The 19,684-nt window shown below is 42.0% G+C and overlaps 1 protein-coding gene across 1 annotated transcript in view; it reads left to right on the top strand.

Annotated features, from left to right (window-relative positions):
• The first annotated feature begins 530 nt into the window (after nucleotides 1-530).
• Nucleotides 531-19,684, top strand: part of disc1 (DISC1 scaffold protein) — a 38,735-nt gene continuing 19,581 nt past the window's right edge. Inside the window, exons 1-9 of the mRNA XM_058651933.1 lie at nucleotides 531-1,192; nucleotides 5,508-6,394; nucleotides 6,913-6,982; nucleotides 8,376-8,532; nucleotides 9,276-9,369; nucleotides 9,651-9,883; nucleotides 13,073-13,127; nucleotides 14,530-14,632; nucleotides 14,807-14,995. Coding sequence (XP_058507916.1) covers nucleotides 1,132-1,192; nucleotides 5,508-6,394; nucleotides 6,913-6,982; nucleotides 8,376-8,532; nucleotides 9,276-9,369; nucleotides 9,651-9,883; nucleotides 13,073-13,127; nucleotides 14,530-14,632; nucleotides 14,807-14,995 — 1,849 coding nt within the window. The 5' untranslated portion in view covers nucleotides 531-1,131. The remainder of the gene's footprint in view (nucleotides 1,193-5,507; nucleotides 6,395-6,912; nucleotides 6,983-8,375; nucleotides 8,533-9,275; nucleotides 9,370-9,650; nucleotides 9,884-13,072; nucleotides 13,128-14,529; nucleotides 14,633-14,806; nucleotides 14,996-19,684) is intronic.

The following is a 19,684-nucleotide window of genomic DNA, read 5'->3' as shown; positions in this document are numbered from 1 at the left end:
TATATATATATATATATATATATATATTTGCTCTTTATTTATGATTTTACTATAATCATTGAATAATTTATTTTATTATTCGTTTTATGACAATTTAAGGACAATTGACAATGTATTTATGTACTTTATTTACTATGCTGTGTTTTTTTTATACTTTTCACTTTCTGGCTTTAGTGTCTTTGTCTTCTTTTAATGTTTTTATGTGTCTTGATGCCTGCTGTAGATCAAGATCAAGTACTGTTATTACTATTATTCAGTATTCCCATATGGATGTTCTAGTTTTAATTAATAATGTTTATGGTTAAAATGTTGAACGTTTAAATGACTTCTTAAAAGTTACGTTTAGTTACATCACCATTGCAGAAGTAGTACTCATTTTTTATTCAGTCATAATTGTGCATGAATCCAGCAACAGAGCTGAAATCCCACTGGGTGGATTTGTACGTTGCTTCCATGTGAACAGTGTTCCAGGGTTTTCAGTGATGCGTTTGCTGTGCAACAGCAGCAGCAGCAGCAGCAGCCACATTCACACAGACTGTGCCTGCCTGACTGACTGAGTGACTACATGCTGTGGTTATGAGGCGGTCTGAAGGAGCCTGAAGGAGTCAAATTCCTGAACACGTAGGAAGGAGCTCGATCCTCACGCTGACGCACGACACAGGGCGCAGCGACTAACGGATTACTGACCAACTGTCGGACGTGACACAGATTTATCTCTCAGCTGTCGAACACTTTCTTCTTTTTACTCCATTCCCCCCCCCCCACTTCTTCCATCAAACGAGCATGCCACGAAGAAGACCATCCTTTTTTCTCGTCACTGTCTCCGTCTCATCGGAAGCTGCTCCTTATCCACTGCGTAAGAGAGAGATGTGACAATCTGGCGAATTCGGTTTAAAACTTTTCATTTCACCAGGAGACGTTTTAGTATGCGTAAAGGAGCGCGCGCGTAAAAGCCGGTGTCGGGGGAAACAAACAACAGCCTGAATTCACTTTTCCACAACGGAAATGAGCTCAGCCCCAGCACCAGTGCCTGCATGGCCTCACTTCTGCTAAAAACATGGTCGATGTAAATCAGTGAAGCACCGGGATCTGACATCTTTGACTTCTGGCTCCTGACACTTGGATGGGAAGATGTTTGCTGGGCTGATGGGGCTGGAGTGTCACAACAACCCTCTGCGACACGTCACTGAAGGTAAATAATGATATCTGTGTGAGAGAGAACATCACATTCACCGAACCAGTGTCTGTGTGTCTGATGCAGAAAGAGCCATAACTACAGGTAGACACCGAGACACACTAAAGTAGTGTTGAAAAGTAATTCTTTACTCTCCAAATGTTAAATAATCACGTATGCCAAGAGATTCCTAAACCCTGACTTATAGAATTACACATCAGCTGGATATTTATACTCAATGTGTTCAAATGAACTCTGTATTTGGATTATTTTTACACTTTTGACTGTATTTGGTGAACGCCAAACTCTTGGACCTACAGTATACGTAGACCAACACCTATGTTGGTACCAAATGTGCGTTATAAAACTAGTTTAACTGTATATTGAAATGAATATACAAAGACAACATGTAGATGATAGAACAATGGCTTATTGGGAAATTTGTTCAAGGGGGTCTCGCATGATGTGAGTAGCGGACACAGAGTGGATCTAATTATTGTAACACACACAGTACTGGCACAGTGTGGCTTTGTGTCACTGAATAATCGAGTGACATCTTTAAGGGTTCCCTGCCCTCAGGTCACACAGGTCAAAGGCTTCACCCAGGCACCGTTGTGGTGGTGAGATACAGTAGGTGATGAACTGAAAGTGACTAAATATGATGAAAAACTCTCTGAATATTATGTAGAACGTGTGAGTGATGCTGACATGTTTTGTCTGAGCTGCATGTTCCACATTCTTTGGAATCTAGTAAAGTTTGTCTGTAGGCAGACGTACCCTCTATAAGACACACACAATGCACTTATTGTCAGTTCTTCCATAGAATTAATACGTGTTCTTTCCCCAAAATGTATGTGTGGCAGTTTCACAGTCATAGATAGTTTCCTGCTTTTTAGTATACATTTTTAGCATTTTCATGTAAAAAGGAAAAATAAACCTTTTTTATTCTGAACACTTTCACTTCCCTACTTCTAGCTCTGTGCTCAGTCACATTGGTGAAGTGCCTCTCTGGAGGCTGCTGACATGCACATGTGTATTTGTGAGCTTGTTCCTCAAATATTTGTGTTTTTTAACGGTACCCTCTGCATTCCACTGTAGCACTTAAAGCAACCAATGGGCTGCAGTGTTGAACCTAAAGCGGGCGTCTCTTTAATCTGGCAAAGTAAATAATCTTGCCCTCTCTCTCTGGCTGAGATTCTCTCAGCCTTCTTTCTATCACACTGGCAATGAGTTACACTGTGAAAAGTTTTGATGTTTCGAGTGGGATCATGAGGTCCTCGGTGTTAAACCACTGGTTTCTGGCCTGTTCATTTTTTGCAGCACAAAGCCTGACAGGAAGTGCTAAGTGACATACCTCATGATTCATGACACACACACACACACACACACACACATTCAATGGAACTGAGGAATTTCCTTTCCCCCTAAACTGAGAGGATCTGTCTGTGTGCATTTGAAGCATGGTGAGGACACAGTGGCATTTTCTACCATGGAGTCCCTTCTCTTTACAGCTGCTGGACTCTTGACTCTTCTGGACTGGTCTCTCAGTTACTGTAGAACGGACTGTATCATCTTGACGACACCAGGTGGTGGACGGTGTGCACTTGTACCCACCGAGAGTGTTGGGTTTCTTAAAACTGGTTATGGAACAGTGACCACGTCTGCAGACAAACACTAATGGAGCTGTAACCTGATCTTAAGTGTGGTGGTCTCAGTGGAGACAGAGCGAGGACTTTCACTGGAGACTGTCCTCTGCTCAGCACACAAAGACTGTTGCCCCTTTTTTGCAGAGCAACACCCCCAATGTTACTCTCACAATCCCTCTTTCCCATCATCCGAACATCCCCACTCTCCCTTAAGTGCTGTTTTTAATGCGTCTTCCTTTCCGTTCACATGGAATGCTCTAGGCATGACATCATTAGGGGGGGTCATGGGGGTGTTGAGCTGTAGTGGCTTTGTAGTGGTCATTGTTTGTATGGTGCCCCATGTCCCGGTCTTGATTTGGACATATTTGTAAAGGATGACTATGAATATCATAGCAGTATAATATCTTGTTTTTATGTATAGATTTCTGTGAATGATTGGTTGTGTTGCTACATTTTGAAATATCTAATAATATCTAACAAGGCTTTTCAGTGACAGTAAAACTGCTTCCACTGTTTTCATTGCCAGTGTTTTCCTGTCCTTAGTTTCTGTGTAAATAACTCAATTTTGATTCAAAACCATCATTGTGAAGATATTTAAACAAATCCTTACAAATACAATGGGGTAAGATTTGCATTTAGGGTTAGAAGGTGAAGTCATTTAGTTAAAATGGTTAAGGTGAACTGTAGAGAAACAAATGTGTGTGTGTATATGTGTCTTTATTGAGTTGTGAGGATGAATTTTGGCTCAAAACTGTTGTTGTGAGGACATTTTAGCAGGTCCTCACAATTTCAAAGGGCAGTTTGAGTATGGATGCACTGATATTCAGCATTGGTAACAGTCAAAATCAATGGATCTGGTCATGGAAAAGGAAAAACTTAAATTCTATCACTATCACATTTCACAGGCTGCAAAGACACACGCACCACTGATGTCACGTGATCAGAATGTTGAGTAGGCGCGTGCAGTTTTGTAAAAGGAGAGTATTGTACTGATGTCAGTATCTGTAGATACTGAAATATAGACTGTGATGTCAGTTTTGGGATCAGACACAAAAAAAATGGTATTTAGCTCTCCCTAGTTTTGAGGGTTAAGACTTGGTTTTAGTGTTCCGGAGCTCTTGAATGCATCATGTCTGTGAGCGTCCTCACAAATGTATGCGTGTGTTTGTATGTGAGCAAGAGCGCGAGAGAGTGGGAAGAGAAAACTGAGAGCCAGTGAAAAAGGGAGCTGCTCAGCTGTACACAAAGAGACTGTTGATCACCCACATTGCAGCCTGTCTCCTTTTTTCTGAATCCTACACATATGTATTAATCATGTGGAGCTGCAGCAGGTGTCCAGCTCTGAGCACAAACAGGTCCTTATCATTCTGCTTCAGACCCAAACACTGTTTACACTCAGCACTTCTGATTGCTTGGGTTGGCCATGCCTCTGTACGGTTAAGTGTATTATTCCATTAGCAATATCAAAAGTGAGTTTCAGCCGAGTAAGTAGAAGCAAGTCATTTTCAAAGCTGACAATAAAATGAGGCTATTTTGACACTGAATCTTGTAGAAAGATGGACTAAAAATGTGTTTACTTGACCAACTTGAATATTTTCCCCCAATTCTAGACCAAAAAGCAGCGTTTTTCAACCCTAGTGTTAAGATTTAATGACATGACAACATGTATTGATGTGAAGGGAGTCACTTACTGACATAAAGAGAGGTATCCCATGACTAGGGGTGGGTCAAAATATCCATTTGGTGATATATCAGCGTCCTTCCTCGTGCAGTACGCCAGGGCAAATATTAATATTTTAATTAATAAATGAAGGCAAACAAATGAGGGAAACTTGGGTGGAAGTCATCTGGACGAAAAAAGGGTTAAAAAGTTTACAGCGGGGTAATGGTGGAGAAAGCTACGTTCAGAGATGCCCTATTCTCGTTCAATACATAGACTTTATGCGCATTGTCCCCTTGTTTGTGAATAAACAGAGAAAACCTTACCACGTTTAACTTTTCACTTTTGACAGATATGGTGATGTATTGCTATAGGATTGTCTTGCAATAGACTGATGATCACAGAATCGTTGTATCGTGACATTATTGGTATCATCGACCAGTGATAATGGTCGATGACACCTCTTCACGTGACCCTGCAGTGACCGACCATCAAACAGTCTTTCTTCTTTCAGCTCTCTGTTGATGGTTCTGTGACCTGCTGCACATTTAAATATATTTTGGAACAAAAAAAAAAGCTAAGCTTTAAACATGTACTCCGACTTTAATTTCACTATTGCAGATTACTGTAGGAGTTTACAGTCATATGGCTGTTTTTAATATGCATTCAGATGAGACAAGCGGAAGTTAAAATCCTGTCTCCTCCTCCATCGAGAGCTGTGACTGTGTGGCTTTGGTATTTCCCAACAGCTGGAGCAAAACCCTGGGAAATGTCACACAGCTGCCTGAGTTTTTCTTTTTTTATTCAGTCAGCATTAGGCTGCTCGTCTTAACAGCAGTGGTTGGACTGGGTGAAACTGGGCGAGAGTGAATATTACATTCTTGTGTAATTAGCTCATTTAGCAGGGCATGTTCCCGTGTACAGCATTCATGATTACACAGATAATCATGTGCACTTCTATGAGCTCACTGTTTACCTTCCTCATGACTGTGTTGTCCAGATTAATGGTTAATCTCTGCATTGACAGGTGGCAGAGCATCAGGGGCAGCTGGCAGCTCTGGCCGTAAGAGGCTCCACCGAAGACCCGGGTACATGAGAGGAGAGCAGTCCAGACTACAGAGCTCTACTCATGGGCAGGAAGAGGAAGAGGAGCAGGAGGAGGAGGAGGAGGAGGAGGAAGGCAGGACAAAGTCTGAACGTCACACTGACCTCACTGAAGCCACCAGCACTCAAAGGATGAGTCTAACACCTGCTGTCAAAGTGTCCTTAATAAACCAGCAACAGCCTGATAAACTCACATGTAGCTCCAGAAAGAGTATCCTCTCCCTTACCCATCCCTTTCTTAATATGGAGTGCAGTGCTGTCAATGGCACATCCAGCCATCATGGACTGTCCTCACTGTCACAGAGTAAACTCAGGTCAAGCCCAAGTCCAGCACTACGGTCCTCACCACAGGACTCGTTTAACTCCAGCTTCAGTTTCATCCAGCAGTCGCTCAACTCCGGCCTGAGAACAAACACAACCACTGCTCCACCAGCTCAGGAAACACAACTAACTCATCAGCCAGTGAAAGATCTTGGTTTATCTCTCACAAAACCACAAACTGTCTTCTCACGTGATGCCTCTCCTGTCCCGTCGCCGTTCTCCTCTGCTCCAGCTAGTCATGCAGAGAGAGAGGAGCTGCTGTTAGGTGGGAGGTTTTGGCGCGAATGTCCGTGGCGCGGCACGGAGGTTATGTCCGACCTGCCTGACTGTGACTCCCGATCTCTGGACTCAGATACGGCCTCTGCCTCCTCTGTCACCTCAGGCTATGAGAGCGCCACACCTGCGTCCGACCAAGGCTGGGAGAACCTGGTGAAGAAGTACGAGGTTGTGCTGCAGGACTGCCTCCAAAACAGCCGTTCTCACATCAAGGTGGGTGTAAATCCCTCAGTCAAGGACCAGCTCGCTGTGTTTGCATTACTAAGCTGGAAACTAGGATGTGGAAGGTACTATGAGCCCCGTATGATGGGGAAATTGGCAGTGGGTGCAAAACAGGCCAAATGTAAACTCAAAACATCAACAGAGTGCAGGCTTTAAATGACATTTTTAATACTGGCTGCAGCATTGTTGGCATTGAAGCTATTTCAATATAACACGGTTATCTCTGATGACAGGTAATTTTTACGAATGATCTATAAATAAATTGAATTTGAAAGAGCTTAACATACTAAAACCGGTTAAGTCTTTAAAATGATCCGTGGCAGACAAATGTTAAAGGTAAAAAAAACCCCATATAGTTATGGTTATGATGAGGTTTTAAACTGCAGACCTCGCTGTCACTTTGAAATGACGGTCGTTGCACCCACACGTTTCTTTTTGTATAGAGAGCATTGCTCTTTGGACTGTTGGGTAATCTGTTCTGTGTTCTGTTCATTGTGTCTCCCGCTCAGATTGAGTCCATGATGTTGAAGCTGCAGAGACTTCAGCAGAAGGCCATTTTGGATGATGACTATGACGCAGGTGAACTAAGACTTTCAGCTGAGCTTTTGGTTCAATAAGTAGGTCATTTCCGATTTTTCAGATGATGTGAAAATGAAGCGGAGTGGCACATGAACAACAGTAACTCAAATGTCTCCTTTGGTATTACGCGCTAAATCTTTGGAATTCTTTCACTCATTATCAAGAGCATTTATATTATTATTATATAGTTATTTGTTTGGATAATGTGAGAATGCGTTTTGTACCAGACTAAAACCTGTAGCAGATTAACATATGGCAACTTAGTAGGACATCCTAGCTCTCTCACAGAATTTGGGTCAGTCATGATTAAATCTTTGTTTTGATGTTGGAATTATGGGAATTCAGCCCTTTGCTGTTATTAGATTTCTTGCTAACTAGATTAGCTGTTAGTTCTGGTTCATACTGAAATGTGTGATAAAGCGTGTGAGGGCAAAAGGCTGCACATTCATTAGCACAGAAGAAATGGTTTGTTGTTTACCGACCACATATTTACTTCTGTGACACATAATGCAACTGCTCATGGGAAAAAAATGCCCTAAATCTTTGAATCATTCATTGTGGTTTAGGTGTGTGTAGTATCGAGAATATTATACAAGTAATATGATTAATTTCTCTTCTTTGACAATACGTTTGACATTTGACTCTTAGTTTTGTAGTCTGTAATAAGCTTGGAGTTTTGAATGGGCTCTGATCTTCTGTCTTTACTTTAAAGTGCAAAACTCAGCTTAATTATCCAAAAACAAATAAGATTTCACTTTATGTTATTAGAGAAACTGTCTTGGGCTTTAAGAGCACAGATTCATCATTTACCCTTAGCATTTACCAAATGCTATGCTAATTATGTCCAGGAAAATGTATTTCAAATCCCATTTGACCCAGATATTTCTTCCCCCGTTGGCCTCAGGAAAGTTTATTTTTAAAACAGAATATATTCTGACCCATTTCAGAAATAAACACCAACATCTGCGGCGGAGTTCCTGAAGACCTTGAGCTATTTCTGCCCAATGATTATCGGGGTCAGAGTGATTTGTCAACTTCTCTGTTTGTCTTTTGATCCTGTGATGCATATTATCAGAAGTCAAACAGAAAACCTGACAGCACATTTCTTGTTTACAGTATTTCGTGGAAGGCTGTTCTCAGTCAAGACAGTTAATTCGATTTTTTTCCATGCTCAGATTTCTATTATTTTTAGCTTGAACCGTGGAGACTCTTGTCTTGTCAGTTTGCCCTCTTTGTGTCTAGTTAGGAGTGATTTAATTATTCAATAAGGAATAATCTATGTCATCATGTTATTTGAATGTAGGTTACATGGATGTTGTGATCGACACAGTATTTTGTTTTTTGATCCTGTGTTGCCGCGTACTAAACAGCTTGTGTACGTGTTTGTCTTCAGCCGAGCGTTTTGGTAAAAAGCTGGAGGAGTTGTGCAGGGAGCGAGGAGATCTGCAGCTGGGTTTACCCTCCCTACAGCCCAGCGTGGCGCTCTTCCTTGATCGACTCAGACAGGTGGTGCACAGCGCCCTCCAGAGGGCAGATCGCGGCCATCGCAGGTCAGTTGCAGCACAATGACAGCAATGATGAATCCATACATAGAGTAGTGCTTTGTCAACAGTGATGTCACAACTTACACTGATCTCAGAAACAAAACATCATCAAATTCTGTTCAAGTACAATTTGAGTGACTGTGGCTGCTTCAAAGTATTCTTTTTACTCCCCTAAAGTGATCTGATAACTGTATTTAAATGCATGGGATTCTTCTAATTAATAAACAGTCAATAAAGTAATCATACATTGGGAGAAATTCACCAGATACCCATTAGTACATAGACTAATTAGATTGAAGCCCTAACCTATATTCTCAGATATCACAAAGAAAAACAAACTATAAACAAAAATGTAAAAAATAACTCATTGCACAGCAAAACAAAAAACATGGATGCCAAACATTCTTTCTCTTCCCTCCATTGTAATGTTGTTCAGCGGAACAGTGAGGGAGGGATGTTTAAAATAGCTCTTGAAACAGGAAGGGAATCAGGTGTGGTCTGATCAGAGAGCATCCTGAACAAGTCTAACCTAAAGCTCACACAGCAAAGCTGTTTTTACTCGCTGCACACCCGTGTCGCTGCATTTCCCTCATTTACGGCATCATCTGTAGGAATTATTTCCAAGATATGTTTGGGAAATGAATTTACACTTCATTTTATGCATGTTATTTAAAAGGATATACACTATATATGTTAACTAAAAGGGTAGGAAAATGTTGAAATGTTGAGGTATTGTTGTTGGATTGCAGAGAGGGTGCAGAGCCTGATGTGGGGGAGAGGTCTGAGTCTTCACAGGGTCCACGTCAAAGAGATCGCCTGATGCAAGAGAAACGGATGGTGGAGGTAAATTCAGATGGTGTTGTGTCATGTCATAAGAGTGTTATGAGAGGATTACACAGAGAAGTGTCAATTAATAATATTATAAAACATATTGCTTTTAATTTATAGAAAGACTTGGTTTTTTTGCTATGTGCAGATCTCTTTTTGTAAAGTTTGGCACTGCAACAAGTTATGAATATTGAATATTCTGATAAATGCAGTTTAGTGGTGCCCACTGTGTACTGATATTCCAATTAGATTGTGAGTAAAACTTGAAAATGAACCCCAGGATCATAACGTTGCAGGAGGAGATAGCCAGGCTGCAGCAGAGGCTGGCAGAGCTGAAGGACCGCAGCCGATGTCTGGAGCAGCAGATCCATCAGGAGGAGCAGCAGGTGGTGGTTGAAGAGCTGGAGGGCTCAGTGCTGAGGAGCTGCACCACGGCTCAGCTCCGTGACATGGGCCGGACCCTGCAGGACCTCATCACCTCTGAAAACCGCATGCAGATTTCTGTCTCTCTTCCACCTTCCATGCTCAGGTTAGCCTTTACTTATGAACAGAATAAGTGAATACAAAACAAATACTCATAACTGTGAAGAGAGACGAACTCCCACAGACCAAACTAAAGCATTTATTGAAGCTTCCGGGCAAAATTTGTGATTTCTCTCTGTGCTCAGCAGAGTTGAGCACAGCTGAGAGAATGTGCAAATGAATGTGGAAAATGGAAATGTCAAACTGCACTCTGGAGTGTTCTGTGAAGAAACATATTCACACTTAATATATTTGCATTTTGCACACTGGCTGAACCTGAACGCTGTTGAACTGTGTCATATACATAAACCTCCACTTCACACATATTATATAAACATTTTTACATACATGCATCATACATTTTATGGTTTATATTATGTGTTCTATATGGATTGCATGAAGTGGTTAAGGTCAGGGACACTTTGACAATAAAGTCCCTGATGCTCCTCGGTCATATATAATTCACAGCAGTGTCAGAGAACAGAATGAATTTTAATGTAAGGTTAAGACTTTCAGTGCTTTCCTCAATTTATTCATCATAAAAAAATAACTTTTATATAACCAAGGCTTTCTCGATCCTGGTCCTGGGGACCAACTCCAGTCCAAGCCTTGCAGAAGCCTGATAACGAGCCATTTATTGGAATCCGGTGTGTTGGAGCGAGGAAGGAAACCTTTAAAACAGACAGGGCACTGGGTCCTACTGCCCTTCATGTTTTAGGTGTTTCCCTGCACCGACACACCTGAGTCAAATGGTCAGCTCGTCATCAAGCTCTGCAGAAGCCGAGGAACGACTTATTTATTTGAATCAGGTGTGTTGGAGCAGGGAAACATCTAAAACGTATCCTGCAGTGAACAGGTGTGACGACTCCTGCAGTACCACTATTCACCACATGGTGCTACTGGAGAGCTGAGAGCGAGTGGCAGGGAGGATGAGGAGTTCTTCCCCAGCATCGTGTCACATATTTCCTTATCATTAACTTTGCTCATTTGGAAGAGGATGCCTCGTTGCAGAAGTTCTGTTGCACAACTTCTTGCTTTTATTAATCCTCTGGTTAACACAGTGGCATTCTGAATATACACCTTTACAGTATAATTGAGCCATTTTCAACCAAATGAACATTTCAAATGGTTACGTCAATGACCCAAACTGTTACACACAGGATTTGTAGTGTTTTCAGAGTTTTGGAAGGTGCTCATCCAACTTTGATGACATCTAACTCTTGCACTTTACTGTCGGTATTTTTAGACAAAAAGTGAATGTAATCTGTAAGACTTAATGAGGAACGACGTGTTTGTATGTACCTTACAGTTAAAACAAGAAGCCACAGCCGCAACCTCTTTACCCCCCCCCCCCGCGTTCCCCTGTGCCCTCACATCCTCTTTCCCTCACACCTGCTTCAACCTGCTTTGAATTTTAATAGTTTTTTTTTCTCTCAGATGCAAAAGATTGCTTTGCATCATTTCCACTGAAGTTAATAGCTTGTGAGGAGGCGCAGTGGAAAGCCCGTCTGTCTTGCCACTCGTTAAAGACATGTAAATTGTACTTATCGCCTTCTCGGCGGTGTGACCCACCATCACTGGCATAATTTGATATTTGACATACTCTCACCCTGACTGGAACACATTTATTCTCACTGCTAATTGAAACTGCGAGCTGAGATTGGATATTCAGCTGCACATCTCCAGGTGGTTTGCTGTGGGTCACCATGTGATGATGGTGTTGCAGTTCCCTTCCCAAAAAACACTGAGTCTTTTTTTCTCATATCAAGACACATTCTCTTATGGAAACACTGGATGTTGTATTACTGATGTTAAGAGAAAGCGTTTTTTACTTTGCCTCACCATGAACAGCCGCGTGAATAACATGTAAAGGGCGATCTGTTTTTATGACATGAGACAACTGGGACTGTCTCAAGGTGACCGTGTTGTGCATAATGGATGTTATGCTCTTTTCCTCCCATCTCGTAATTGATTTATATCTCTGTCAACAAATAATGTGACCTTAATGGTTTGTCCTGTTTGCAAGTTTACATGCAGCACTAGCATCACTAATGCCACGTTTACACCTGATAGCTCAAATCTACACAGTTAAATATAAGGAAAACACTTTAATTGATATTTTCCACTGTTGGTGTTGCCATTTATGTAAGAATAATGAAGCTTTTTATTACTTAAACTTATAGCGGCTCAAACTGAAATGACTGTGACGAGGGAGAAATCATATCTACCTTTACCAAGTTTTTATTATTTCAAAACAAATTTGACTGCATCTGAAGCCTAATACTGGACAGAAGTATTAGACCATAGTCAGCAGGGTCACTAGAAAATGTGAAGATTATGGATTTTTATTCACAGATAATAGTCACTTGTTTCATATTTAACAGATTACAAGTTAATCTCTTCATCTCAGAAACTCAACATACAAGTTCCATTGCTTTTATTGTCTGATTTTCTTTGCAGCATAGGAAATTGTTGCCAGCGCCAGATGATTTCCACTGAAGGGACCTGTATAGAACAGCCAATAGGAGCGCCTTCTAAGTAATTTCTGCAGCACTTGAGTGGCAAAAAATAGTGTTAGCAGGTTCTTTGAAGCTTCATCAATCAATGTTTTTGTCATGAATGGGATCAAATGTTTGAAAGTCGTCATTCATGATGAAACAACAGCCTGATTTGAGCTGACAACAGATTTGAATCTCCATCTTAATGATTTTGTTCACTGTTTCACCCTGAAATGGCGGCACTAACACTAACACTACTAATATTAAATATTATAGGTCATTGCATGTTGAAGTTCCAAAATTTACAATGGAATGGAAAGGAAAATATGCCTTAGTTGCAGCCGTAGTGTTTTGCTTTTGTGCGCAGAATATCTTTATCAGAGCAGAGAAATGGTCAGTCCAAATCACAATCAGCCTAAACACAAATGTAATCAAACAGTGGAGCTGTAAGCCTCTTATTCTGTCTGTGCTGTTCTGCAGGGTGCTGCTTGCGAGGATGAAAAGATATATATAAAAAAAAACACAAACAAAAAAAAGGCCTCTTTCTTCTCTCCTTTATTGATCTTTGTAGATATTCCCCTCACAAAAGTGAAACAGATTATTTGGATGCTGGACACACCACTCTGTGGCCTTCTAGTAAAAGGAGGACATTAGTTTTAGCTCTGCACTGTAACATTTATTTTTTTTATCATTTGCAGGCTCCAGGAGCAGGAGCAGGCATTGAATATGTCCATCAAGGAAGCTACTGCCAAAGTAAGCCACTGTTCCTTTCACCCAATTTGATTCATAAGAGCTGAGCCTCGCCTCAGCATGCCAACGACGATTGAATGTGTGTGAATATCTGATGAGTAGTGAGGCAAAACAGACAGTATGTGTTGTGTGCGGGCTTCACTGTGTTGAATGTGCATACTAAATGTTAAGGTTTGTATTCATGAGCTGATTTCTATTTGACAAGGCAGTGAACTCTCCACGCTTGTAGACTAAGAGTCGGAAACAGCAGGAGATTTTATTTTGAATAACTTTCCTCCTGAAATGCTCCCTAAAAATAATACAGCAGTGTGGAAAAATACACCTTTTTGATTCTTTTTTTCTTTTGCATTCATAAATAAAAATAAGTCACCAAATTAGTAAATGTATATATGTAATGTTTTTGTGACTTTGCCTATGAATATAGGAATATATAGGGTTTATAAAGTAGACTTATGTATATGAATACATATACTCTTTCCACAGGTGTGTCCATTGTTATTTTTGAAATGAACTGCTTTGTTCTTGACTGAAATGACTACCCTGAAAAATGGCACACCTGCTGTGACAAAATGATTTTTTGCCGTGAAAGTAGAGCTTTCTCTTTCTCTCTCTTGACTTTTTCCAAAAACTGACAAATGGCCAGATGTTTTGAAATCAAATCGCAGCTTGTGAGAAGTTATATGGTTGAAAAGAACTCAGGAGCAACTTCAGGTTCAATAAAATTACGTTTTCTATCTTTCTGTGGGAAGAAATTCCCCCGGAGATGTTCTGCCATTTGACAGCCTTTGCACAAAACTATGCCAGATTCAACAAGAATGTGTGTCAGATATTCCACCACCATATCATAACCCCTTTGAGGAGTGAAAATAGTTCCTCGAAAGAATGATGCTCATCATGGGGATTGTGTCTGGCCGTGGCTCAAAGTGAATACATTAGAAAGAACAGAGGTTTAAAGGGCAGGTTGAGGGCAGATGAGGGCCAGGCAGGCTCTATCTGAAGCCATCAAACCTTCTGTGAATGCTACAGATCTCCGGTGCTGCAACCCCGTCAGGCCCATGACATTCAGGGCCTTTTTCCCTCTCTGACATTCTAATGGCACCAGTTATGGAGATTTCACACGTCTGTCTGCTCAAAAAGAGACACATTTCCTTATTTTTTTAAAGGTTACAGACAAGATAACACTTAGACGTTGATGCACTGCTGCGTACTCAATGCAGGACGAGCCTGCGCAGATGGAAATGAGTCTGTAAGGTCTCGTAAGAACGAGTGTCGAAAAAAAGAAAATGAAAGCGGAATTGAGAATGAGCTATGTATCCTGTGGGATCCATGTGTCTGCAAAGGTTTTGTTAGTTACCAGCCCCCCTCCACTCCCCCCTCCGCCTCTTCTCCTGCTTCTTTTCCCCAGGTGGTCATGAGTCAGAGGCTGGGAAGCAGCCTAAGGAGGAAAGTCAGTGAGACTGAAACACAGCTTTTGGCACTGCATGAGGCCAAACTGGCAGCCATTTCAGGTACGCTTCCACTCAACCACACCCCAACACACTACTGCCCAGATTCCTTGTCTTTTATTTACCTCATTTACTGGACTCACCCGTCATTAGCCTCACTTAATTATGCCAAAATGATTGAGGTGCCCATTAATAGGCAGTGTAAGTTTAATGTCCTGCTGTGGTGTGATGGTGCAGGCAATGACTTCAGCAGTGCTAAGGAGCTGAAGGCTGAGATGAAAGCAGTGTACCAGGAGCGGGACCGGCTGGAGGCTCTGGCCAAGAGGCTGCACAGCCTCAGCTCGGGGAGTAGCCAGGAGCTGGCCGGCATGAAGGAGCAGCGGCAGCAGCTCGGGCAGGAGCTGGAGCAGAGGGAGGCCGTGCACGGTGAGTCACTGACGCCAGTCTTCATGAAGATCACATGAATCTTAACAGGGAAACTGGATTATCATCTTCATTACTGTAAAAAGACTATAGTTTTTAAAATAAAGGCACCCTTATCTGAACGTACAAGCCATCACCATTTGCAAATTGATGAATCCCAGGTTTGTGCAACAAATGTTTGCCCTCGTGATTTTTTGTGAAGGAGGCACGCTGCTATTTCTTATTAGTTGCATTTTTGAAAAGGTGCCTCTCTCCCTTTGAATATAAATATCAATGCACATGTGAAAAATCTGTCAGTGAGGACCTGGCATCAAATCATTTGCCAGTAGGATTGGCAGCTGTTATAAGAGGAGCGGGGAGGAGGGTAAGTGGTGGCTGTGGTGGAGTGGTGGTGGTGGTGGGAGGGTGTCGGGGAAACGAGCTTTAGATTGTGTGAAGTAGCCAATTATCTCCAAGCCACTCAGTGCAGACATGGTGTATCAGCGGCACTCAGTCTCCAACTAAAAGGAGATGTGAATGTTGCTTAAAGGAGGGGCCTGTGTTTTAGGGTGCAGAGAACGACTGACAGGGTGGGATTGGTTCATCCTCCTGGCGCTGGCAGAGTGATAAATGGATTCTGATGGCACCACCTACAGTGCCACTCTCTTCAGTCCATCAGTCACACACACACACACACACACAGGGGAAAAGGAAAATATTGAAGAAACAGGGTCAGAGGATGATGTGAAACACCAGAGTGCTGCTGCAAATCTCAAGCTCTGCAATACAGCCTCTTAGCCTCCACTGTATTATTGAGGATTGTGGACGTTCGTGTCCAGCCATTGTCTTGTCTTGAATGCACCCTCTAACCGTCACTAGGGGGCACCCTTTCATTTCAAGCATGGTGAGTTGCAACAAGCTTTAGTAGATACCACTTGTTTTCATTCCAGCCCATGTAAGGATTTCAGTCACCTGTCTGATATTTATTTGGTGAAGCAGAGTCGTGAACCCTGTCACTTGCTATGAACATCCAGGGCCAACATGGCAACCAGCAAAGACATGTTCAAGTTCACATCCCTATTCTTTAAACTAAATACAGTGTCTCACACACACACACACACACACACACACACAGGGTAACGCAGCTCTGGAAACCAATGACATGCAAAATGCTCGAGCTGAACAAAGGAACGAGAGTCAGGTGGGAATCACATTACACATGTGGGAAGATACAGCCAGTTAATGATTGGTTGTGTGGTCTGCTCAAATGCTCCAGTGGGTGCACATAATATGGCATCAGTGCAGTTTCACAATGTGTCGCTGACACTAAGCAAGGGGCTCATTAAATTGTCATCCTTTTTTTTTGGTTGCAAGGGGCTGGAAACTAAAGTGATGGCCCACAAACATCACATTACCATCTCTGTAGCTCGAGGGTATTAGAAATGACTGTCTAATTCAAGTCAAGTTAAGACGACCATCATTTTTCTGAGGCATGTTTTATTTATTTTTTTCAAAGAACATTATGATGTAAGCGTCAACAGTTCCTTGTTTATGAAAATATCTACTGCCATGACATGAACTCAGTTAATTATTTTATTGACCCCAAACCGTAAATTATAAAAAAAAACAACCGCTGTATCTTAAAAGCAGCATTAGCTTGTTGAGCATGTACTTTGTGGTGTGGAGCTTTTTGGCCTGGGAACCAGTGTGTCCCTAATTGCCACTGGTAGGAGTGGTGATGAATACCAAACCTATTATAGCCCGTGGTCCAATTCCCTGCTGAGAGTATAATTTTGTCCCCCAGAGAGATCTGTAGTAATACTAAATTAACAAATAAATAATTGAGGAGCCGAGTAAGATGAGTAAATGACCCCCAGGAGTGGGGACTTTTAAAAGTGGAGGCAGTGTTTGTGTGTGTGTGTGTGTGTGTGTGTGTATACCCCTTGAATGCAGTTTGCAGGGTGCTATATATTCTGTAGGTCAGTGGGCTATCTGTGATGAAGATAGTAAAGTGTCTCATTGCTCCACTTGCACACATGTAATTAAGCCCTTTTGTCGGTCTTTATCACAATCACCAGCGTCAGTTCTCTCGTCACACGTGTCCCGCTCCAGTGTCATTTCAGTGCAGGTTTATGGAGCCAGTCCAGGTCAATGTCAAGTGTGCATACAGCGTCCGTCCAATGCCTGAAGTGCGTGTCAAAATCCCGTCACTCTGTGCTATTAGACAAATTCAACTTTTCTCTTAATGGAGTGTCAGGGACTAAAGGTGAGGACACGTATGATTTATTCATGTGTCTGTCGCTCTCAAGGTGCTTCCGTTGAGGACTCGATGGTATGTGCGACAGCTCTTCTCCTAAAAAGAGTGCCGGAATGATTGAGTGAGTACAGCGTGGTGGTTATATAGACCCATGAGAATGTTTTTGTCTTTGACATTTTGCCAGTGTTTGCTTTTAATGATGCATCATAGCATCCATACAAACACAATGATCACCACGTAAAGCAGAGAGAAGTTGATCGAGGCACCACTGTAGCTACTGCTGCTGCTGCTGCTGCTTCATCAGTCAGTTTCTTTTTTTAAAAGAAATCCATACTAATCATTAGAGCACAGTTTTGGTTTTTATCTAGTTCCACTTTGAACTAGAGAAGCTCAATGTGTGTTTTTAGCCGTGCTGTGATGTTTGTCCATGAATTTCCCACTTTGGTCCATCAACAGCCAAATTTGGATTTCTAAATATCAGTGAAACCAGTGATATTTTAGTGGTAAATATTAACATGCTAAATCAAGAAGGTTGAGTTTAAGCTTGCAGACAAAGGGACACAAGAGTTCATTGATGGATCGAACGTTTAAGATGATTTAACCCAAATCCAGAAGAACACAAAACTGCCAACAACAGGAACAAGGCAGGAAAAAAAGGCAATATACATAAACCCACAGCATAAAAACAAGGTACAAGGTTGTAGAATGCAAAAGATAGTTGCTAAAGTCAGGTTTACTGCAAAGGTGACCTGACAGACTGGTGTGGAGGAACAGCCGCTCTTATATACACTGAAGGAGGTGGGAGTTGATGAGCCAGATTGGTCGCAGGTGTGCAGTGAGCGCCAGGTGAGCAATCAGCCGAGCCCAGCCCCAGGGAGAAGGAAGGAGGAGTTGTTTTCGAGCTTTTAGGGTCTTACATTTACACAGCAAATAATAAGTTTGTATTCTCTTCTCAACAAAACTCTTTTTCATGGTATTTGACTTGAGCATGTCTAAAATCTCAGAGCACTTTAGCTCCCACAATTGAAATATATACCCCCGAAACAGATTTCCTCCACACAGCCAATGTTTTTTGTCACATTACTCATTGTGTAGCGCTTTCCTGCATATGCCCCACAATATGTTACACGGTGCTGGCCTCGGTCTAGGTACTGCACTGCTTTGTGATCCTTCAGCCTTAGCGCACCACATCTTATAGAGTGTCTGTATGAGTTATCAGCGTGTCCCTCTCCCTCCATTCGCTATGTTGCTGAGCTGCTGTCGGGTCAGATGCATTCATACAATATGAGTTCCCACATATGCTGACAGTGTGTTTGTGTTACCCGCGCCGCTGCAACTCTCCAACAGCCCAAGCTGAGCCTGAAGCCATTAATCACAGTCAGTGCCTTAAACTCAGTTACAAAGACACGCGATTTCTCTTCTGCCTTATTATGCGCAGGCTGTTAGAACACACATATCTGTGGTGCTGTGTTAGCACAGAGCCGCCCTCTAATTTGTTTGACAACGTGAAGGCCTCACAGATGTTGGCCGCTTTTATTGTTACAGTGCCGCGTACAAATGACTGCATTATTCACTTTCAATTAGCGAGCCGTTTAAATGCTTAGAATGCTGCAGCAGATCCAAACACCTTGTCGTTGTTAACTTCTGCAGGCTCATTAAAGCCCATAACTTCATTATCACCAATCGTGCATTAGCATGAGATAGTAACTCTGCTCCATTTGCTTCATCCGTCTAATCACTGATGGTAATCATTAGATTCATCGTTTTTATTTATCTACTTTACATCTGTTTAGCTGTAGTAATTCATTCTTCATTAGACTAAATAATGAGTACTTTCACCTCCTGTATTTCATGCAAATGATCATGTTATTTTTCCTCACATGTCTATAGAGTCCTTGCTCTGTTTGTATTATGAATGAATGGCCTCTTCGGTGATTTTGGCCACGGTCCGTCCTTGGTAACAATCGGTGATGTTTATTTTCCAATGTCGACTCTTTCATTTCGTCTGTGAAGTTCCCCCAACACCAGAGTGTCTCTCTTCTTTATGTATCTTTAATAACGGTTTTATTCACATTGTCTGCCAATGACAGGAGCTTACCTCAGACCTTCCAAAGTGATAAAGTCTCACAGTGCGCCTCCACTCTCTGCTGCTGGATGTCTTGTCCCACTCTATCAGGAAAAGATTATTTTAATCTGTCATGCTTGAGAAAGACACACCAGTTCACCGGTTGGCATGGTGACGAGATGGCACGTCGACACTCCTCAGCATATGAGGGTGTTAGCGATGTGAAAAAAAAACAACATTTAGTTGATAGACTTGTGTCTGTATCTTCAATCTTCAGTTCAGGGTTTTTCAAGTGTGATTGCTTGAGGTACTGACACATTGTCAGCACTGACTGTGCCGAGCGTGCCGGTGTGGCCAAGAACGAGGTGGGACACGGATGCTTGCTCTCCTT

The sequence above is a fragment of the Solea solea genome, chromosome 15 (genome assembly GCF_958295425.1).
Source record: "Solea solea chromosome 15, fSolSol10.1, whole genome shotgun sequence".
Lineage (NCBI taxonomy): Eukaryota > Metazoa > Chordata > Actinopteri > Pleuronectiformes > Soleidae > Solea > Solea solea.
The sequence above is the reverse complement of the archived record's forward strand: the minus strand, read 5'-3'. Positions and strand labels throughout refer to the sequence as shown.